The sequence below is a fragment of the Melospiza melodia genome, chromosome 1 (genome assembly GCF_035770615.1).
Source record: "Melospiza melodia melodia isolate bMelMel2 chromosome 1, bMelMel2.pri, whole genome shotgun sequence".
In the NCBI taxonomy this organism is placed as follows: domain Eukaryota; kingdom Metazoa; phylum Chordata; class Aves; order Passeriformes; family Passerellidae; genus Melospiza; species Melospiza melodia.
Window position 1 is genome coordinate 51,985,609 of NC_086194.1, and position 22,330 is coordinate 52,007,938.

Consider the following 22,330-nt stretch of genomic DNA (forward strand, 5'->3'; position numbering starts at 1 on the left):
TATCAAAAATGAATTTCAGCAAGAGCAAAATGACTGATGTTCCAAACAATATTATTAAAATTTGCAGCATATCTCTTATAGATTGCAACAGTAATTTAAAGGTTACCTTTAATTATTTGTTGTGGAGGTTTTAAATTTATTTTCTGTGTGGTTACTTTTAAATATTTCTTCTTATATAAGCATTTCTTTCTTAGTATTCTTATGTTTTAACAGACCAATGATTTGTTGGTTCTCTTATTTAGGTTTGGTTTTGTTTTTTTTTTTTTATTTTTCCCAAATGCATATTGCATCATTTTACTGTTGAATGGGTGGTCATTCCTCTTTAGAAGAGGAGAGACTGGGAATGCCCTGGTGAATTCAGCTGTGTTAGGGAGCAAATGTTTCTTGAAACATTGCTTGTTGTTTTCCCTGTATGTGAGGAAATGCACCCCTCATGCCTGGGAAGAAAAGAGATATATTTTGATTTCCTACCTGTCCCATTCTTTACTCTCAAACCAGGTGAATGCCTCCCTGGGGGCCAGTGGTTGTGTTCTCCCCCGGCAGAGGCTTTTCCATCCCTTTGTGGTGGCTGGGAGAGCAGCATCAGGGATAACTCAGTGTGACCCTTGTCTGCTGCTGGAAGGAGGCAGCATCTTTGCACCAGGCGTAGTGTGCTGTGCAATTCCCTTCTCTCCAGTGGCATGGGAGCCATTCTCATGGAGAGAGTGACAGCAGTGCTGTGTCTGCAGCTCCCTGGGCACACACACTCTCCAAGGCCTGTTTGCCTCCACTCTGAACCTGCCCAGGGTATGATACAGTCTCTGACAAACTGCTGGCATGGGAACAGCTTGGCTTGGAGCTCTCATCCTTGGTGGTGTGACAGGACAGTGCATGAGGTTATTGCACGTAGAGAGAAATAGCATGACCCTTACCTCTTTTATTCTTGCTTATGGTATAAGAACCTGTCTTCTTTGCTTTGTTTTCAGAATTTTTTTCTACAGAACCCCAGGAGGTCCATACTCTTCTGCTTACGTTTTTTGCTTTTATCTCACAATTGCTAAATTTTAAGTAAACTAACTATGTGGCTCATAAAGCATATCCTGGAATAGAAGGCAGTGAGGATGAGGAACAGCAGTAGGGGCAGAACAGAGAGGGATAAGGACCAGCTACATGCAGGAACCTCTCGAATTATGGCTTAAAGCAAATACTATTTCATGCCCCTCCAGGTAAGCTTTTTAAGAAGTTAGGTGTTGGGTTGACTATATAGGAGAAATTAATCACATAAACAAAACCTTCTTCAGTTAGTCACAGCTATTGATTATGGTTTGTGAAAAAGCTTCAAATGTTTCTGAGACTGGGAAGCCAGCTGCAAAATCAAATTTCTGAGACATCTTTTCTCTGCCAGGGGACTATTGATAGACTGTGACTTGATAGTACCCAGCTTTACCTGTGAACAGCATAAATGAAAGAACCAGCATCTCTAGTTCTCCTTTTTAAACATTATTTTAGTTTATAAAGGTGGCAGTTTGTTCACCTTTTAATCTTTCAGAAAAATCATTGCATCTTTAAGCAAAAAACCCCTTCAAATTGCAAAATCCATTAGAAGCTCTGGTGACTGTACCAAGCAGGTGGAGAGGCATTATGCAAATCTTTTTCTCCATTGGCAAAACCATGCTTGATGCCTTTATGGTGTCTGTATAGTATCTTGTGAAGCAAAGATTCAGAGGTGTCTTTGCAGGTCTGTATGAGTGTCGTGTGTGAAATCAGGGCATTGCTGTTCCTGTTCCTTGCTAGGGGGAACGGTGCCCCAGTGCTGGATGTTCAGCTCTGCACACAGGCAGCCATCTGTCACAGGGGCTAACTCAGGTATTGTCACATGAGTTAGAGCATTTCTTTCATCAGACCTCTTATGAGAAAGATTCCTGCCTTAAACACACGGTGCTGAACTGGGCTGGCTGAGCTTGACTTGAGTGTCTTAGCTAATGCATGACCAACAGACACATTTGGAAGTAAACTGGTAAAAACAGTGAGAAAATAGATATTTTACATGGAAGTCCTTTCTTACACATATTAATATGTGTTTGTTGCAGAGTTAGATTTGGTTTGGAGTTTGTTTTTTTTTTTATGTATAGTGGTTGGATGTTTGTTTATTTGTTTTTACCTCTCTAATATTCGATATTTAAGGCTCAGGCCTGGTAATCCCCTTATATAAGGATGCTATCAGAGCCTCAGTCAAGAACTGATGAGCACAGAGAAAGAAAACTGGGTATCTGGAGAGGACAGGAGCTCTCTTCTTTTAAAACAGGTACATAAGTGCCAGGTGTAAAGACTGACTTGTGTTTAATTCTTGTGCTTCAAAGCCCAGTAGGTAGTGGTACTGTAGGGTCACGAAAGATTAATCCAGATTAAGCAAGTAAAAATAAAATTTTATTAATCATTTTACCAGCTCTTCACTATCAATACTGATTTAAACAAGGCTTAGTGCAGGAACACGCTACTTCAAATGAAAATGTTGTGTACTAATCTGGAGTCTCCAGCACATCTGGCAGATAAGGTAACATGGGATTGGTACAGTAATTCAAATCACATTTGAACATCCTGTCTTCTAATATTTTCTGTTCCCGATAATGAAGTGTTTAGTATGGACAGAGCTTGTAAATTAAATAGAGTATTGATATTCTTTTTGGCCAACACTTGGCTGGTTTAAATAAGGATATATTAGCTATACTTAGGACATTTTTATAAGCCATATTTCTTGGGAAAATTTAACAGGGTGATAATTTGCAATTAAACAGCAACATTGAAATGGAACACTTTTTATGGTAGTGCTCACAGCTGCTATATAGTTCTTGGGTTCTTTTTCACTGTGCCATTTTGAGAACAAAGAGCCGCAGATACAACATGTAATGTATTACCATTTGAACAAGGCTGTGTCCTGGGGTTTTGCTTCTTTGTTTCACAGGGAGCATATTCGAAAAGCAGTATTTCAGAGTAAGCTCAAGTGCACTGAATCTAAGGTTTTGTTTATTGAACGCACAGGTTTCAACTACAAGGGGAAAATGACCCCAAAGAAGAGGCCAATATTTCTGGTCAATAAGGATTAAGTGGTTTAGCTTATCCTCAGGGAATGGCAAAATGCTTCTGTATTAGCATTATTTAAAAGGGGATATAATAAAGTCAGATAGTAGGTATTTTACACAAAACAAAGAATTCATACCTGATTTGCATGAATTCACTTCTGAACTGCAGACTCCAATATATGCTAAAGTCCAGTCTCTCCAAAGGAAAAATATTTACCAAAATTAGAGGGAAAAGTTCTTTGATTTTGCACTTTTAGGCCTATTTGTAACGGATTGAAATGGAAGGCCTGGAGCAGTAACTGTATCATATTGATAAAAGTCATGTGCAATGTACTGATTATCTTTGTAACTGGAAAGTAGACATGGAGAAATCTGCTACTAAAATCACATTTTGAGTAGTTTAGAACACTAAACAGTCCCAAATTCAAGGTCTGGAATATCCCCTGAGTCTCTATTTTCCATTCACTCTACTCCCTTTTGCCTTTCTGAAGCCTTAGGGAACTGCCAGAGGACAAGAGCTGTTCCTACTTAATGCAGAGATCTATAAATTACTTACCTGTTTGCAGCCTTGCTAGGAGGAGAGTTGTCACACAGAAGTTTATTCCCCCTGAGAATATACACTCAGCTTTGTACAGTAAGCTCTAGATTGCCTCCTACAAATATTTTTATTTGGAAATTTTGTGTTAAAAGTTCTTTTATAGCCTTAATAAAGAGAGAGTTTGAAATCAATGCACTTGTTTCTTCATCTCTTTATGAACTGGGACACTACTGCTATGCCATCTTCATTCATAACCAGACTTTCCATATAGATGTTGATTATTTTCTTTCAAGGATGACAGCATTGGTTTTGCATTTGTGTTATGTAAGAGAATTCAGATGTGAAATCCCATTTAGCATTCAGAAATGCAGCTTCTAGCCTGGTTGAAGCTGATTCTGACAGTCCAAATGAGCTTTCTTTGTGTCTTGTGATGATTTAACATAGTATTTCATCAAGATAGCTAAAAACTTCCAAAAATTATTGTTGGTGCTGTTTATTTCTTTTGAAAATTCTAATTCACACCTTCTATAATATTTTAATAATGAAAATATTCTATTTTTTGCATCCTTTGGGGGTTTTCAACTATTTTATTAAATTACATAAATGCATTAAATTAAATAATGAAAGAAATGTGTTTAAGGAAATTATATCATAGATCTGATCTTTTATATCAGTATGATAGCTGACCTACTTTCTTGACTATTGGGAAACTTAGCAGCTAAAAGGAAGTGCCTAACAAGAATATTATTTTAATTTTAGATCTATTTTGTGTGGGAAGATGTTGGAGATCAGGATTAGTCTAGATGCAAGTAGCTAAAGCTCCTCTTTTCCTAAGAGGAGCCACACATTGTAATATCTGTGTTCCTTTTCATCCTTTGAACTGCCAGTACTAGAGTAAAAGCAATGCAAATCCACTGCTTCCATGAAACCACTCTGGTGTAGATTACTGCAAATGCCAGGGCATATGTACTTGTAGTTATTTCCAAATATGAAATAAAGTAGGTAAGATCAAATCTTCTTGTAATTTTACATTTCCAGTTTCTTCAAAGAAACTTCTACTGCAGCTTAGCACTGCCCAAATCTGGGAGTTAAGGCAACAGAGAAGATGTGGGGGTGAGTCAGAAACAAGAGTAAAAGTGTCAGAATTTAAATAATAGTGTCAGAATTTAAATAATAAAAGTTTGGGGGAGGGGGGGTGGTTTGGCCATTTCTTTGGATGGTGTTACAATTGTTTGCTTGAAAAATCTATTGAACAGTTATCTGTTAAAAGTGGGGAAAATTACTAATGCACAAGTGTATGTAGCATGAACACAGGTTATGTTATCAAGACTTTAGAAAATAAAGTATAAAAATCAGTTCCACTTGCATTAGGAAAATGTATCTACCATCCTTGCCTGGTTCCTTGTTTGTCCCTTTTTCAGATACTTAATTCCAAACAACTTTTAGACCAAGATTATTCTCTTGAATATTTTAAGTAAGTTTTCAAGTCGGTGTCAAAGCATGCTTGATTCATTGAGAAATTTATGCATTGTAATAGTCTAGTTATCTTTTAACAAAATTGGAGTTTGTGACTTTTATGAGCCCTGAAATTTCCTTGGCACACAAAAGTTTTTGTTAGACTATGATATAAAATGGTTGTGTGGGAATCTATTCTGCGCTCCAAGGAAAGATGTGTGTTTTAGTAGCAGGAGAATTAATATATTTTGTGCAATTTAAATAAGTGTGTGATTAATTTTTTATGAGTTGCTGGCTACTGCAAATCCAATTTAGGCAAACAAAATTTGAAATATAAATGCATTAGCTGAAAATATTTAATCATAGACATAAATATGAACTTATCATGCTCATTGCTTTACACTTGCAGGTTGGCTTGAATTATTAATGCATTTTGTTGAGGGGAAGCAGAAGAGACAGGGGCACTGATCTGGTTGTGATGAGGAGCATAGAGTTGCTGGTTGCTAGCAGTAGTAGGAGACAATTTCTTCTTCTTTGCTGTTTTAGCACAGCTGACCACCCTTTTCCAAATATTGCCTCCCTGCCTGCCCCACATCCTTCTCATTCTGGAGTAGGGAGCAGTGATTTCATGAAGTCTGTTATTGCTAATACAATGCCAGATTAAAAAAAAAAAAAAAGCTTCTTTTTTGTGTCTCTTTGCAGCAAATGTTGATGTATAATGCTAATAAAGGTGTGGGGTTTTTTTAGTCAGATTTTTTTTCCATATAGGAATAGAGTCAGCTTGTTACTAAGGTTTGTCTGATGACAATGCTGGCCAGCAATTAAAATCACAAGCAGTTGGGGTATTCCATCGTATTTGTAGCTGTTTGTTTTCCTTCTGTCAGAAATCAATGCTGCAGCAATGGAAAATAGAAAATGAAGAAACAAAAAGTTGCGTTCAAAGCTTGAGGTCAATTATATTATTAAACAATATGATTTTAAAACTTCAGAAAAAAAAAATCAATTATTTCCATTTCACTTGATAACCAGGAAATGGATGCAGAAAAAGCTAGCTGCACACTCTTGCAGCTACTTCACCTTCAATTATATTTCAATGTAGGTGTTTGCTGTAGGTATAGGACCCTGGTAGACAGGCTAGAGTAAATTTTTGTTAGTGAGGTGCATTGCAGTTGCAAAGCAATGAAAGCAAGTGCTGTTTGAAAGGCTGCCTGATGGGATGGATTGTGTCTGCAGCATTGTGTCTGTAAGAGTTTGGTGTTTGACACTTGCTTGATCCTCCAGCAGCAATCAGGGCTAACAGAGGCAAGGTCTGCAAGCCAGGATGCAACCCAGCCCTGGGGCCAAGGTGTGCCACTGCAGGAAGGGTTCGTGAATCTCTGGGGAATTCCTGGTATCAGACCAGACTTCAATAAAATGCAAATATATGGCTGTAGAGAGCTTGTATTCCTTCTCACTGTGGAAAATAGTGGAAAATACAGATTTAAGGCCCAGGTAGGACTTCCTGCTTTTGTTTCAGCAGCTCATTTGATTTGTGAGGATCTTACATTTGACAAGGTACTCTTTAAATACATTCAAAACAAATACTGTATCAGGAAAAAAAAAAGTCAGGATTCATATTATGTTTTCCCTTTTTTTTTTTTTTTTTGTCTGTGCCCTAATAAGTGTTTTCTCACTGTTACCTAGTAATAATAGATGTGTGCTCAGGGCAAAAAGAAAAGCTGGTTAAATGTTATATTATAGCTTTAGTTGTCATTTTTCAAACAGAGACCAAAAAAAAAAAAAAGGAGAAAATAAAAAGAATAAACTTCTTCCTGATTCTTCCCCCAGTGGCATCAAGCCACATGGCCTTGCCATGAAAAGGTCACTTAGATTTTAATGGAAATGATGGCAGCAAGTGCTTTATGTTTAAGCTCTCTCCTCCTGGTTTTCTCTGAGAGACAGCACAGGGCTGCTTTGCCTGTGGAGCCTGTTACAGCAGTGGGTGTAAAGCAGCTCAGCGAGTACCAGAGCTCTTGGGTCTGACAGAATGGGAGAATGACAGAAAAGAGAAGACAAAATCATATCTTAAGTAAGGCTTGTAGGAATATTAAATCTAACTCCTGACAAGAGATTACTCCAAACCCAGCAGCCTTGAATATGAATCATCATAATGAACTCTGCATCGAAGTGCTCCTGAAGACAGTGCAGAAGCTCACTTTTAGTAAAATCACAGTTGCTCCCTTGCCTCTGTCTCTGAGAGCACATTACTGCTACTATGTTTACTGGTACTCAAGGTTTTTTTGCTTGAATTTGTGGTTTTTGGCACTTAGGAATTTATTTTTTTAAGGGTTGCTCTGTTCCTTTTCTTCTTTTGCCCCCAAAGTGAGTCGTAAGATACAAGTTTTCCTAGAATTTTCTTTTAAACTATGAATTTTCTTTTTAAATTTTTTTTTTTTTTTTTTTTTTTTTGCGACTGTAACATTTTTACCTAAAATTCAGTGATGGTTTTTGTTTGTGGGAGAAATGGTTTCCTTTTCCATGTGTGTTTAATTTCTGTGTGAACTTTTTAAAGAGAAGTGTTATCTGTGTGGCTTTAGCTCAATATTGAATCAATGCACTGGAAAAAGAATAGTGTTCCTAATTCATTCTCATATTGGTTTCTTCCTTGTCTTCTCACATTTAATTGTTTAATGGATCTTGCCTCTGCTTGGCTGAGATCTCTATGATGTTTACAGCTCAAAGCAGAGTCATTAAAGAAGCACAGCAGCTTTATAGGAAACATATCATTACCTTACCAAGAGTACAGTCATTTTACATATTGAGATCCAGTCTGGTCCATATGGGAGCATAGCTTCAGTGCTGCTGATCCATTTGCCTCAGGACCAATGGGTACCTATGTTCTTTGATAGGGATAGTTTAGGAGTCATGGTTTAGTTATAAGAGATTTGTAGCTGGTGGATCTTTCTTGGATACACAAACAATTTTAGAATAGCAACCCTCTGAGTGTGACACCTCGGAGCTCACATGGCCTCAAGTCTGTGATACTCAAAGAATTGTCACTAACACTGAGGCCTGGGCTGGTGCCCCCATCCCACCCCATCTCCACACTCCTTTAGGTGCAGCCTTGCCTGCTGGCAAACACAAAGGGATTTGATGTTAGCATTTCACTGAACTCAAGGGGAATTTATGATAGGTACCTTTGCACAAATACAAAAGGGTGTGCACATTATTTTATCTGTGTGCATATGAATTGATTATGGTATGAATGTTACCATCTCAAATCTATACTTAATCATTGTTTTAATTGTAGGGAACATTATCAAATTGCTCTGTAAATATTAATTACTCAATGACTAAGTGCTGCAAAGCCCTTTTGCACCCTTATCATTGCATCCAGATCCTTTGCACCCTTACCCTCTCTAGTATTCCCAGCTTCCATGTAAATAATTTCAAATTGCTTCTAATGTGATCTTCTTTTGTATGCTTTCATTTTTGTAGCAAGTAGTAGAGTGAACTTTGTCATCAAAATGTATAAAGTTGTATTTTCACAAATTCATATTAAACCCTGCTTTCACCAATGTCTTTGATGGTGTTTCTTTAAGTAGCCAAACCACTCATTTGCAACATAAGGATAGATCTATTTTAAATAGTTTAAAAGCCTTATAGCAAGACCAGTGTCCAACCACAAAGCAGAAAATTATTATGGACTGGTGGCTGATTTGCTAAACAGAGCTGCAGCTGACAGAAGAGGGATGTCTGCAGTGCCCTGTAATTGAAATGGAATAGCAGTTACAAACAGTCCTGATAACACAGGTGGAAACACATGGGTGGGAGGCAATAGTTTGAGATGCAGTTTGATACCCTTTCTAGCAATCTGCAGCTGTACAAAGCCGTGGGTTTGTTAAATTTATTTTTGCAGATTCTGCAGGACAAAGGAGAAAATGACACAGCACATAAATACAGAGTATGCATTTTGTTGTTGGTAGCTGCTATTTTTTAGTAATACTGGGACAAAAATGTGTTGGGCCTTTGTATCAAGCCAAGCAAGCAGTTCTCTGTGTATCTACCATTTATTTCACATATGTATTACTACCTGCACTCCAAGTCATTAATTAAGCGGAGTTCTCTTATGCGTAGATTTTGCTGGCAGGTTAATTATGGTTACCAGGCTACTGAATCAATAAAGGAATGAGGGAAAGAGATTGCATACCTAGAAGAAGTTGTGTGAAATTAGAAAAGGAACAGAGGGGCTATACTAAAGCAGTTTAAGGATAGTTGTCACAAGTTTGAATTTAAGCAAAAACAATTCTTTATTTCAAGATCAGTTTGGACAAGAATATATTTTAAATGCTAATTGGAAGGAATAATAGAATAGGAATAATAAGGTTATGCTTTCCTTTCCCAGGTATTGGTAACATTTATAAATGTATTCCCTTTCTATGCACTCATCTTAGTCTGCAAGAGTTGCATCTCTTCTATGGAGTCTTTTGCCCTACCTGAATTTGCAGGGCTATTAAATACAATCATATACTTGCTCCTTTTCTGCAAAAAAGTATCAGAACTTGTTAGCTCACAGCCAAGACCCCCTTTTTTTTTGTGTGTTTCATATGCTGCTCATATCCTGTCTCACAGGGCCAGGAAGTTTTTTATATTTGCCAAAGGGATAAATATAAAGTAAACTGTTTCCAGTGGTTTTGTTGTGTTAGAATAATTTTTGTAAAAACTAATAATTAGCCCTAAAATGGTGCCTCAAACTCAGTCACTAAAGGGAAATACTTCACTGGTTACTAGCAGAAGATGCACCATTTAAAAGGAAGGGCATTGCTCAGAAAGGCCTCTGTTTCTTCATTCATGCTGCCTGTGAGAAACTCTTAGATAGGATGATGGCTTCATAAAGTGCTCTAACTCTTCCTTGGCATAGATGGGGCTGAGCGTAATTTCAGACATGGCAAGAGTTGGACTGAACTGAGCACATGCTGCTCCCAATAACTTGGGAAGTAGTTATTGATAGTGGCATTGAGTTCCCCCTCCTGCACAATAAAACAGTTGATTTTGTGATTATATCTCCATGCCCTAGTTCCCTGACTGACACTGGAGTTTTATGAGAAAGGAATCCAACAGATAGAAAAGGTGGTAATTTGGCAGACAGAGCTATTTCTGAGCAGTGGAGCTTAACACAGAATATTCAGATTGTAAAGGTGGTAATTTGTGGTAATGCCAAGGAGTGCAAATTCACATGCTAAGCTGGGGCTGCAGTGCTCTTGTGTCCTTGTCCTCCTAGCACAATCTCTTCTAATACCAGAAGCATGAAATGGTACCCTGGGCTCTGCAGCTGAGCTGGGTAGCCAAAATCACAGGCCTCCTCTGCTTCCAGCTGTGCTGGTTGAAAAAGCTACAGCTACCAACTGCATATTACGATGTTTTTTCTGGAGGTATTAGTTCTCCCGACCCACCAGAGCTCAGTGAGCTACTTGGACAGGAAGTTTTTTTATATTTGCTGATATCAATAATATAAACTAATATTATGTTAGTTAAATATAATATAAACTAATTCCTTAGCATGTGTCATTTTACAGAGGCCAGGTTAAATCCTCTAGCCCTTAGATAATGTCTTTGGTGACTTGGGGTTTTCTGATGTACATAAGCAAGAGCATACTTCCATGTGCAGCCCACCTAGCAAATTTGAAGAGTCTGCTGTAATGTGATGATACCCTTTGGGGCAGAAGAGATGGTAAGAGGAAGACCTTTGGTGTTCTGACTGGTCACTTAAGTTATTCTTCACTTTATAAGCCTCACCATCCACTTTGGTCACCCTGCTGGATAACTTGCCTTTGACCCATTTGTGACCCTTAGCACTTCATCCGTCTGTGTTACTTTCCACCTTTTAATTTTTTTTTTCATCTATTTGAATTGAAAACATCTCAGAAGAAAGTGTTTTTGTTTTCAGAATGCCAAGCCAAGCAAAACAAAGCCCAAATCTTGTTCAGGTTCTTCAGTTTCTGCTGAAATAATTAATGAGGTTTTGTGTGAGCTGTTGCAAAGTGCCTAGAGATTCTTAGATTTGCCTACACAGTTACCATGGTGCACTTTGGCCAAATAGTTGTTTGTAAAGCAAATTTGTCTTTAATAAAAAAGGCGCTGTTAAAAATCAGTTCCTGTTATTTTTCATAGAGAATTTTCCATCCAAACTGTGAGCTTAGAATTGCTGACCATCTCCTTAAACACTTCCAGGTAATAATGATATATATTCTTCCAGCTAACATATATCATTAGTTTTTGTCAAGCAAAGCTTAGTTCATAGCTGTAGAAATATTATGATTTACTGGCCTCCAGCCAATCTATTAATTACCTGCTAGTTCCTTAATGCAATTGAGGCTTTGTTTGATTTCAGTGTAAGTTATTAACTTGCTGGTAAAGGATCAGTGCCTCATAAATTGTTTTTCTAAATAACTTTACAATGCTACAGTAGTTTAATTTTTTTTTAGATAAATAAGAATGAATTTGTGAGAGAGAGCTTTAAATTGCAGTTATATAAGGCAACTCTTTTGATTTGAGATATCAAATAGTAGCACCATATCTGTGTGAAGAATATCCAAGTCTCATAGACCTGTTACTCAGGCACCTTCCTTTCTTTGGGAGAATCTTAGTATTTTTACATGTACCAGACTGAATACTGATTTGTTTTTGTCCTGGGCTGGCTATATGATGCTTGTATCCCCAGTTGTCTGTTCTTTTTATGCTGGATAATAAGTTTTGCACCTTTAAGGGTTTTTCTGAGAGTGAAAGGTGGGAGAGAAGAAGCACAGAGTTTGTTGTCAGAAACTGCACTTGCTCCCTCAGCATCCTGCTCCTGGACTGTGCTGTCTGAAGACAGACAGCAGGACAGAGCTCTCCTTTGCTTTTTAGTTAGTTTTAGCTAGCTGAGGCAGAGAAGTTCCCTGGACTGTGGTTTTTCTTTTTATTTGGACCTGTTTAAACCTGGTCTGAAAAAAAAAAAAAAAAAAATAAAAGCACCTGTGGCCCACCAGGCCGGGCCTGGGCCTGGGCCGTGGCATTTCCAGCACCAGAGGGACTGATCAGAGACTGAGTGAGCTGAGCTACAACCCACCAAGGGGACTTTCTGAGTTTGTCATCTCTTTGGAGGAGAAAGAGGTTTTATTGTTTAATATTATTCTTTTTTTTTTTTTTTTTTTTTTTTTTTGTGCTGGTGAATGCTTTGCCTGTTAAATAAACAGGTTTTTTCCACTTTTCTCCAAAGAAATCTTTTCCTGAACCAGTTAGGGGAGGAGCCGCTGGGATCTGCTTTCTAGAGGAACCCCTTTAGAGGTTTTTCTCCCAAATTTGCTCTAAACAAGGACAGTTTTGTACTGCTTAGTTTGGTTTGGTTTTTTTTAGTCATATTATTTTAAAATTGTAAGATCAGATGAAGAGATCTTGGGCCAGGCTTTACTTGTTGTAAGTCCATTGAGAGAATACACAATAGTTAAGGCCCTGGCTGTGTTAAAATAATTGAGACCAATAATATATTTTAATCTCTTGTTATGTATCTCATACCATTATTTTTTATTCCAAGAAGTTATAAACTACTTTTATTAGTTTTTTTTATGTGGGAGAATAGGTGGAAAACTCACCATTTTCAGAAGGAAAAAGCTGTGACTGTCTGGAAATGTCTGGGAAACATCCTTTAAGCAGGTCATGTACCTTAGGTCCTAGATCTTGCTTAGATGCCTTCTCTCTGCTGAATAAGCCAATGGACAGGATGCCTGACTTAAGGACAGGTATCAGAGTCTTCTTGCAATGGGCCATTACTATGTTCTGTGTGAGCTGGACTCCCTGAGCGAACAGATATGTCCAGGTGGAAGGAAGTATATCAATCCATTTTCAGCTGCAACTTCAGGTGAAAGGAGAAGTTAAAATCTTCCAGTCAAACACAGCAGGCAAAAAGTAATGTTCTTGTCTTGTGATGTTGTATTCATCAGACTGGATGAGGCACTTGCCTGAAGCAGGGAATCACCATAGTAAGTGTCTGGCAAGCTTCTAGAATAATCTAGAAATTACTTCACCTAGTAAGATTTCTCAGGATCAAATCTGCTTGACCTTGGCTTGTTAATATGGGTTTGAGTGGGGGCTGTGAAGAGTGGGTGAAGTGGTTAAGGGGACAGAGAAGTGCATGGTGTGTACAAGAAGGCTGAGGGCAATGGTGCTTGCCATGGTGGGTACTGGAGAGAGCAGCAGTAGAAGTTGTGCTAGAAAGAGTACAGAAGAGTAAAATGCTTGTTCTCCTGCTCTGCTTATGGCATCAGCCTGAAAGAAAAAAGCTGAGATACCCAAAGTCACCTGTGATGAACTGGTAGCTTTTGCTTTGTCCTGCTTCCTTCTTTCTCCCTGCCCCCCAAAAAAATCCTCAGCCAAGGTCACTTGGCACTGCACACTGGATAATCATTTACAAACTCTCCCTGTGGGATTTTAGCACCCACACAGGAAAGAATGACTTAAAGATGAGAACAGCTATAGAGGTGAACTCTGTTGTCCCAATTTGTATAGGCTGGCTAAGTAGGGGGCAGGTGGATTGCCCATCTAATGTGCACCAAAAGGAAAGATACAGGTTTGTATCATTGCTGACAGGTGGTTCTGACTGAAAAATAAACACCAAAGGAGAGCGGCTTTGGCTAAAAATTGGATTCTTAGCAGCAAGAAGTGCCTGATCGGATTGTTTGTACCTTTTTTTACTTATCTCTCCTCTTTTTTCCCCCGGCCCTGTGACTTTCAGCCCTTTCAGTATTGCCAGTCAGTCTCTCTGTGCCTGGAAGGAACACTCTGCCCTAGTGTGGAAGCAACAGCTTCTTTTATCTTGAGTGCTGTAGTTATCTCACTTGTGCATCTCAGAGCAAAACTGATAAAGGCTGCTAAGACAAGATGGTCATTTTCAATCTTTAATAGCTTATCAGGTTTTAAAAACCTCATGAAAGAGCTGTGTGTTAGTTAAATGATGATTAATAGGGAAGCTTATGAAAAAAGATACCAATTAATGTTTGATTTTGTAATAGTGTTAGACTTGTCTCTTTTCTCTGACTTTAATCTGTATAAACAAAAGGATCACAAGAGAACAGCATGTCTCTGCTTGTTTAAATCAACTGGAATTAGTGGCACATGCCCTTTGCAGTCGCCAAGTTAGGTGGAAGTGCTGAAAATTATTGTGGTTTTGTACCAGGATAGTCCAAGATTTAAAGCTAAGACATAAACCACTTACTTTATATCAGAAGAGTCAAACAGTCTGTGGAAAAATATAGGAACTGTAATAAAGTTACCATTTTTGTGTCAGAAGAGGGGGGAAAAAAGAAAAAAAACAGTATTGTGATTATTAACTCTTGGTTATTTTTCTTTCCCAATTGTTATGCAGGTTGCTGTAGAGCCACCCTAGGGGACTTTCTGCCTGGGTGAGAAGATAGTTGTGTTTACAGTGCAAGTTCTCACTCGTGACAAGGTGGAGGATCCATCTGTAGATGGAGGGTGGCCTTTTCAGGTTTTAATATTTGCCTGTCTGTAGTTTAAGCTGGCTGGACAGCAGGTTCAGATAGAAATGTAATGAATGAATCTGATTCGTGCTAACAATTGTAACTATATCAGTATTTTAGAAAATATTTGTTAAAAAGTAATAGAGTAAAAAAATATGTAATTAGTGTCCCAAAACAGATATTTTCAGATGTTAATGAGAAAATAGGATTCAGGATGTAGTTTGAGATAAGTAACATCCCAAACGGAATAAGCCTCGGGATGATTAAGGAGTTAGACTTAAAATGGACAAAATTGGGATGATTCCAGGTATCTATGAAATAATAAGGCTTATTTTTGGGATATAATGCTGGCTTCTATAACACAAGACTTGGGGCGCATGTGCAGCCTGAGGGGTTGTTCAAAGGACAGTGATGATGAGGAGAAGCCTTCGTCACAAGACACCACCAAAAGCCAGAAGCCCCCTTAGAAACAAGCAGAGCAGGCACTGTGCAGTACAGTGATGTAGATTTCAAGAATGGAAAATAGGAGGAGATTTATGGGAAAATATTGATGAATATGTATATAAGTATATAAGTTGTGTTTGTTGATTCCCTTGTTTTTCGTACGAGAGGCAGGGTGAGAAACTCCAGCCTCCTGTACCCCGGTTGGGTTTGTACCCTGGTCGGTTTTGCTTATGCTTTATCCAAACCACTGCCAAATTATTTTTGTATCTGCTTGATTATATTTGATTGTATTATTTTTTATAAAATTGCTGCTCAATTAAAATTGTTGATAAATTCAACTTTGTTTTTTGTTGAATTAGACATATAGAACTTTATTCATAACAGAAATAAGCTATTTGCATGTGCAGTGGCTCAGTCAGATGAAGATTGGTACTAGTCTGATCAAAACAGTTCAGATTTCTATTTAGAGAAACAGGAAAAGCAGTCAAGTGCCAGAAGCTAAAAGCCATACAAAATCTCAAGTTTATTCCCTATGCCACTATGAACAATTAATTTACAGAGTGCTGTCAACTAGTTGTGGGTTTTTATTTATAATGCAAATGTGCTGATGTTCTCTTTCTTCACTTGCAGCTGCCCTGAGAGCTTGTGCTGATGGAGGTGCCAATCATCTCTATGACATCACAGAAGGGAGCCAGGAAAGGTAAGTCAGCAATACATTTCAAGTCATTGAAGCCATCTCTTCTCAATGAAAATAAAATGTGGAGTAGGATCTGTTCAGTTACTTAAGTAGCTGCTTGCTCTGTGCATGGTACTTTAATGAACTGTGGCACGTAGTATAATATTTTCTCCGCATTATCCTAAATTTTTATTCTCAGCTCCAATTTATAAAAACACAGGTAGTCTGAAACATCATTTTCTCTGAAGCCCACTGGTCTTTTTTCCTCTTGAAAGCTCTGCTCTCAGTCTGTCTTATTTTGTGCATCCATCAGAGTTAGGCCTCTGAAAAAAATTTGCTGTGTCCCTAGCAAGGGTTGCCTAGAGGAGCATCTGATGCTTGTCACCATGAGCTGAAACAATGTCCTCTTTATTTTTCATGAGGCCTTAAAGGAAATCTACTTACTTAGACTTCATAGGAAGTTTTCTTTGTGAATTATTTTTAAATAGCATCAGGGCATTATAAATGACCAAAGGCAAGTACAGACACTATCTATAAATGTGTACACTAGGTGAGGAAATATGACTGAAAGAATATGGTCTTGTTTTCTGCAGTGACATTTAAAATTGTAAAACATCCAAGGTTTCTGCAGCTGAGGTGTTGAGCAGGAGTTGTGATGCAAAATACTTCATTCAAATTATTTGTTATTGTTGTAGTGGAACCATGAAACACTGTACAAACTTAGCATACTACGGATTCTTTTTGCTTGTATTTAGGATTTTCAGGTATTTTGAACAAGAATTCATAAATAAGTATTTTCATAAAAGTGAATTGATACACTAACTCTTGGAGCAAAGGAATGAGAAAGGCATCTGATAGAACTTACAAGCTTATGAACAGTTTTACTCATACAGCAAAATCTGACACATAGTTTGCTTTTCATCTCATGGAAAGTGTATGACAGGGACAAGAGGATGCTCAGTTTCCTCCTCTCCTTCAGAAAAAAAGACAAGCGTTAGAAAGGAAGGCTGTAGTCCAAAAGTAAAAATTAAAGTAAAAATTTCTTCCTTTGTCACCTGTGAGAAGTTTACCTAAAGTTCTACAACTGCCAAGACTGGAGTCTGGGAAGCACTACTGTTGTAGACTACGTTTTATAAAATTTTATTTGTCCTTTTCTAGTAGTTGCTTACAGAGCCATGGAAAGAAGACTTAGGCAGGTGTCTGTTTGAATTCAAGACCAGCTTGCAGCAAACAGTTCTCTTTGATAATGGTGATGCTCTCCAAATAACAGCATTTGAGAGCATTTGCTTTACCTTCTCTGGTAACCCATTCATCTGTTCTGCACATATTTATGTTTGTATTAAATAAATATAATTCAGGGGAAAATGAATGATTGTACTTTGACTTAATAGTCCTTTCAGTCTTACATACTTGGCCCTTGGAGTATTCTTTTTCTCTTTCTTCTTCTCATCTTGATTGCTTTGGTTGGGTATATTTTACCTTCAAAGGAGTTCTTTTGAAACTCAAAAAAGGAGTGCATAATTTGGATTTTTGTCTTTAAAGAAATCATTCTGCTGGAAAGAATATCCATTTACTTTTCTGAAGTATTTTTTCTTTAAATTCCCTGTCCATTATTATTAAAGAGCTGTCTGCTCAGACGGTACTGACATACTAATAATTTTTAATGCTGTCTCAACATTTTTAAACTATACTTTATTCAAAACCTTGATATCTAACTGTGTTGTATCAAAACCTAAAAAAAAATAGTCCTTTAATTTTAAGGATGATATAATATACAACAGATATAAATAAAGAATTTGGTTGATATTTCGGGCTTGATTCTCAGTGACACTAAATTTTATGAAGAATCCTTTAGAATGGGTAATAGTGATAACACTTTGGGAAAAGAATAGCTTGCAGTATGGTGCTCTTGTACTGGAGATAAGTGCTGTGTACTGGTGCTCTTCCTTTGGAGATAAGTTCATATTAGAGATTCACAGAATAGGTAAAGTTGGAAGGGACCACAGTGGATTGAAGAAGCCCTTCTTGTCTTTGACAGCTTTGACCATCTTTAATTCCAGATGGGTCTTGACCATCTTCGTCTCATTTATACTCACTGTGACAACCTCCCTGTATTCATTCCAAGCGTCCTGACACTGATTCTATTTCCTGACTGTAATTTTCCATATTTCCTGCCTACACTCAAGTAATGACAGGAGTTCCTTGATCATCCACAGACCTCTTTCCCCTTGACCTGATTTCTTTCTCACTGGGATGCAGCATTCTTGGGACTGGAGGAAGTGATCATTGAATATCAACCAGCTCTCTCAGCCTTCTATTTCCTGCAGGCCTCATTCCCATGGCATTCTTCCAAGAAGATCCCTGAAGAGGCTAAAGTTAGCTCTTCTGAAGTTCATGGTTACAATCTGCCCTGCTTCCTCCTTCCCCAGACTGAACTCCACAGTCTAATGGTCACTACAGCCACGGCTGTGCTCATCATTCATGTCTCCAACAAGGTCTTCTCTGTTTATTAGTATGAGATCAAGCAGCACACCATTCCTTGTGGGATCATCTACTTCTTCTGTCAGGAAGTATTCATCAAGGCTTTCCAGGAACCTCCTGGATGGTTTGTGCCTCACTGTGTTGTTTCTCCAGTAGATGTCAGGGTAGTTAAAATCGCCTACAAGAACCAGTGCCTGTGACTTTGAGGCTGCTTCGAGCTGCCTGTAGGCCTCGTCAACCTCCTCCTCCTGCCCAGGCAACCTGTAGGAAACACCCACAACAGCATCACCCTTACCAGTCTGTCATTTTATCCAAGCTCATAAGCCCTCCATTCCCTCATCATCCTCACCAAGACAGAGCTCAATCCATTCCAAGTATTACCTCATTCATAGAGGGCAACTCCACTACCACACCTTCCCAATCTCTCTCCTAAATAGTGTATAGCCCCTCATGACAACATTCCAGCCACAGGAGTTATCCATCTCCATAATCACAGTAGGATCTGTGACTGCACACAGATCTATCCTTCCTCATGGTTTGTTTCCCATACTGCGTGTGTTGACATTTTATACATGTTGGAACTTTATAGAGGTATTTGATTGTGTCCATATCCCAGAGGGATGATGCATAGTCTTTCTACTGCTTGTGTCTTTGGATGCTTGTGTTTAATCCATTTAATTCCCTCTTAAGTCTCCTTTTGCTGCTCCCATGGTTGCTGTAGTTCTTCTTTTGAGCAATTCTTTAACTTGAGTGCTGAACAATTCTTTAACTGGCTTTTCATTATGTTGGCCTATGCCAGTGAATGAAAAGCAGCAAAGGGTGATTCAAGAGCCCCCCACCTCCATCTATTTCCTATTTCTCCACTGATATCTTGACTTGCTTTTGTGCTAAACCCATCAAGCAAAGGAAGTTCACACCTTCCTCTCTATAGCATTGCACAGGCTAACACAGCAATGAGACTTTATGTCATGGGTTTAACATATGTAAGATGTTATCTGTCTTCCTCTGGTTTTGTGGCATCATTTTTATGACATTTTTATAGTGGTTTTGCCATTTTCTCAAAAAATCTGACTTGCAATTGCTTTTGTTTAAAAACAAACCTGTCCAAGAAAACTTTAATTTTTGTAAGTGCTAACAAGGAGAAACCATGCCAGGTTTTTTCAATAATATATTAAAACAAATTTTCTTTTAGAGCATGAGGGCTAAGAGGAATAACCAAAAGGGGAGAATAACTTTCCCTTAAAGAGGCTGGTCCTTGGGACCTGTCAGTACTGGGGACATGGGAAAGGCAGGAGTGGAAAAGGACTGAATGCTGGTGCTTTTCCCTCTCTGACTCTACAGCCCAGAAAAGTTATTTTCCTTACACTGTTAACACCAGTTCCCACTTAGAAATAAGGATTACTGCTAAACCATTCTTGATTGCTAAACATCTGTTACTAATCAGAGTTACAGGTGAGTTGCTGATCTTTATGGGTTCTTTGCTGTGCCTCATTCTGTCTGTCTTGCCTGTCCAATTTTGAATTTTCTTGAATCATTATGAAGCACTGCTTTCCACTTCAGCATGAAGCAGTTGTTTATCTGTATCACACTGCAGAACTTGTTTCTCAACACCTTGTGATTACATCTCAGGACATTGATTAACCTGAGTGTCACTGGCTTTGGGGTATACAAAGGTGAAAATGCATTGAAAACTATCATCACGTTGGAACTTTTAAAACCAATGCCTTGGATACTGTTTCCCAGAGAGATGTCAAATCCAATGTGTACTCAGGTTTTGCAGTGTTAAGAGCATCAGGTCAAAGAGGGGAGTGGTGAGCTCTACAAGAGGAAGGATAAACCAATCATGAAAAATACTGTGTTTCTGGAGTTCTGGTTAGTATTACAGACTGACTGTGTGACACTAACCAATCATGAAAAATACTGTGTTTCTGGAGTTCTGGTTAGTATTTCAGACTGACTGTGTGACACTAACCAATCATGAAAAATACTGTGTTTCTGGAGTTCTGGTTAGTATTTCAGACTGACTGTGTGACACTAGCTGGCTTGCCTGCAGTCACAGAGAACATCACTTTCACTAGCCTTTCAGTTTCTCCCTGTGAGCTGTATAAAATGTAAGAGTAGCAGTAAAATTGGAAAATGGTAACATTTTCTACATATTAAACATAAATGAGGTGAACTCAGGTAATGCACGAAAACGCAGCTGCTACTATACAGTTCTTCTCTGAACTGGCTGTAAATGCAGGCAGCTTCAAGAAGCTCTATGGGAGTTTTTAAAAATTAGGAAAAAATTTTGTAGATATTTCCAGTTGATGCAGCAGCTAAATTTCAAATACAGACCTCAAAAATATCTTTTTACAATCAACTTATATCTTTGAAATCCCTGCCATGATGCAATTCCACTTCAGCTTTAGCTTGCCTAACTTCATCCATCCCCAGGCAGAGCTCTGTGCACTCCAGCTTCTCTCTTAAGGAAAGGGCAACTCTTCTTCCCCACCTTCCTATCCTGTTCTTCCTAAAAAGCCTGCATCCCCTCATTGCAACACCCAGTCATATCTCTGTGATCCCAACAAGATTGTAGCTCTGCAACTCTCTTTGTTTTTCTCCCAAGTTGCCTGCATTTTTCAGGGGGTTTATTTTGCATCAAAGTTTGAAAGCTAAACAAAAGTTCAACATTTGAATAGGAAAACTAAGCTAATATAACTTCCATGAGGAAAGGCAGCCATCATCATATATTTGCCTGCATGAAAAGTGGAAAGATGAATCGTAGTGTCTGGATATTTTGACAGCTTCATGTGTGCATTTTAGAAATTAGTGAGGGTTAGTAGTGCCTTAGCTACTTCAATTGGCTATTTATAGGTTACACTGAATTTGACTAATCTAAGAACCAGTGCCTCCATTGACAAGACAACCAAAAGAGAAACCTCTGGACAACAGCTAGCAAAACCCATCTGCAAAATGAGATCTATTTTTCCTGAATAATCTTCTACTCGTGGAAAAGTGTGTCCCTAATAAGATTATTAGACTGAGAAATTCATACATTACTGTGTTCCATATTGGCTTAGAAATAGAGTACTTATGAAGGTAATTAGCCATTGACATTACTTAATGTGCAGTTGAGAGGAATTCTTTGCTTGAACTCTTCAGATTAAACTGAGTATTGTTTTTAAGACATCTTATATTCAGGCAAAATTTAGGGCACTGATGCAGAAAACACTGAATGAGATTGTCTGAGTATAGAGTTCTACATGAGGAGTCCAATGATCCTTTCTTGTCTTTAAAACCTGTTCATTGTATGATTTGGGGAGGATGTGAGACAGTTATACTCATGAAGTTTTTGCTTTATTCATGCTGATATGAGAATATGTTTTAGTACTGTTAAAAAAAAAATAATAACCTCTGAAACTGTGAAGTCATAGCCAGCCCCTTTGCTGCTAGTAGTGAAGAAGTCTTTGATTGGAGGGATTACAATCCAAAAGCCAAGAAAGTTGGAAGCTCAGGCAGTGCTTTATTCGTCAAATGGCTTAAAGGAGATCTTTTACGTCAGACATCTTTGCCTGACATAAAAACTATAGCAGTGTTCAAAGATCAAAATTAGAATCTTGTGTTTATCCTAATACATTCTTCAGGAGTGATCAGGAAAAAAACCATCGCCCTATCCACAGCTTACTCCTTTAGGAAATACCTGACTTGGGATCCATTTAAAAAGTTTTAGAAAACAGCCAGGCACCAACAAATTTAAAGAAACCAAAGAAATCTATCTCTTAGTGTTTGGAAGGATTAATACATTTGAAGTTACATAATGTGTTTGCTTCACGTAATACAGATGAGAAAGTCTCAAGCTACCTCAGTATCATGTAATTTTTTGCTTTTTTCATTTATATCTTCAATTTAATTACTTTCACTCGATTGCATTTTCAAATACATTTATATTCCAGTAGCTATGCACTGTTAAGTCAAGATTTCTTTCAGACACAGTGAAGAGTTGAGGTAGCAAGGCATGAATATCATGAAATATGCATAGTTTCAGTCCTCAATTTAAACCAAAATTAGCTTCCTGTATTGGAAGGGGTTTCCTGAAAGTATTAGGGCAATAACATCACTAGGCATATCAGACTTTTTTTGGTCTCTGAATCAAACGCTTACAGAAATTATGAAAGTTGGAAATCACTGGTCTATTTTTTTT

At 38.1% G+C, this 22,330-nt stretch overlaps 1 protein-coding gene across 2 annotated transcripts in view; it reads left to right on the forward strand.

Moving 5' to 3' along the window:
• Positions 1 to 22,330, forward strand: part of TPK1 (thiamin pyrophosphokinase 1) — a 302,807-nt gene that overhangs the window by 100,512 nt on the left and 179,965 nt on the right. For both annotated transcript variants that reach the window (XM_063158005.1, XM_063158004.1), the window contains exon 3: positions 15,621 to 15,690. In XM_063158005.1, the coding sequence (XP_063014075.1) occupies positions 15,621 to 15,690 (70 nt within the window). The remainder of the gene's footprint in view (positions 1 to 15,620; positions 15,691 to 22,330) is intronic.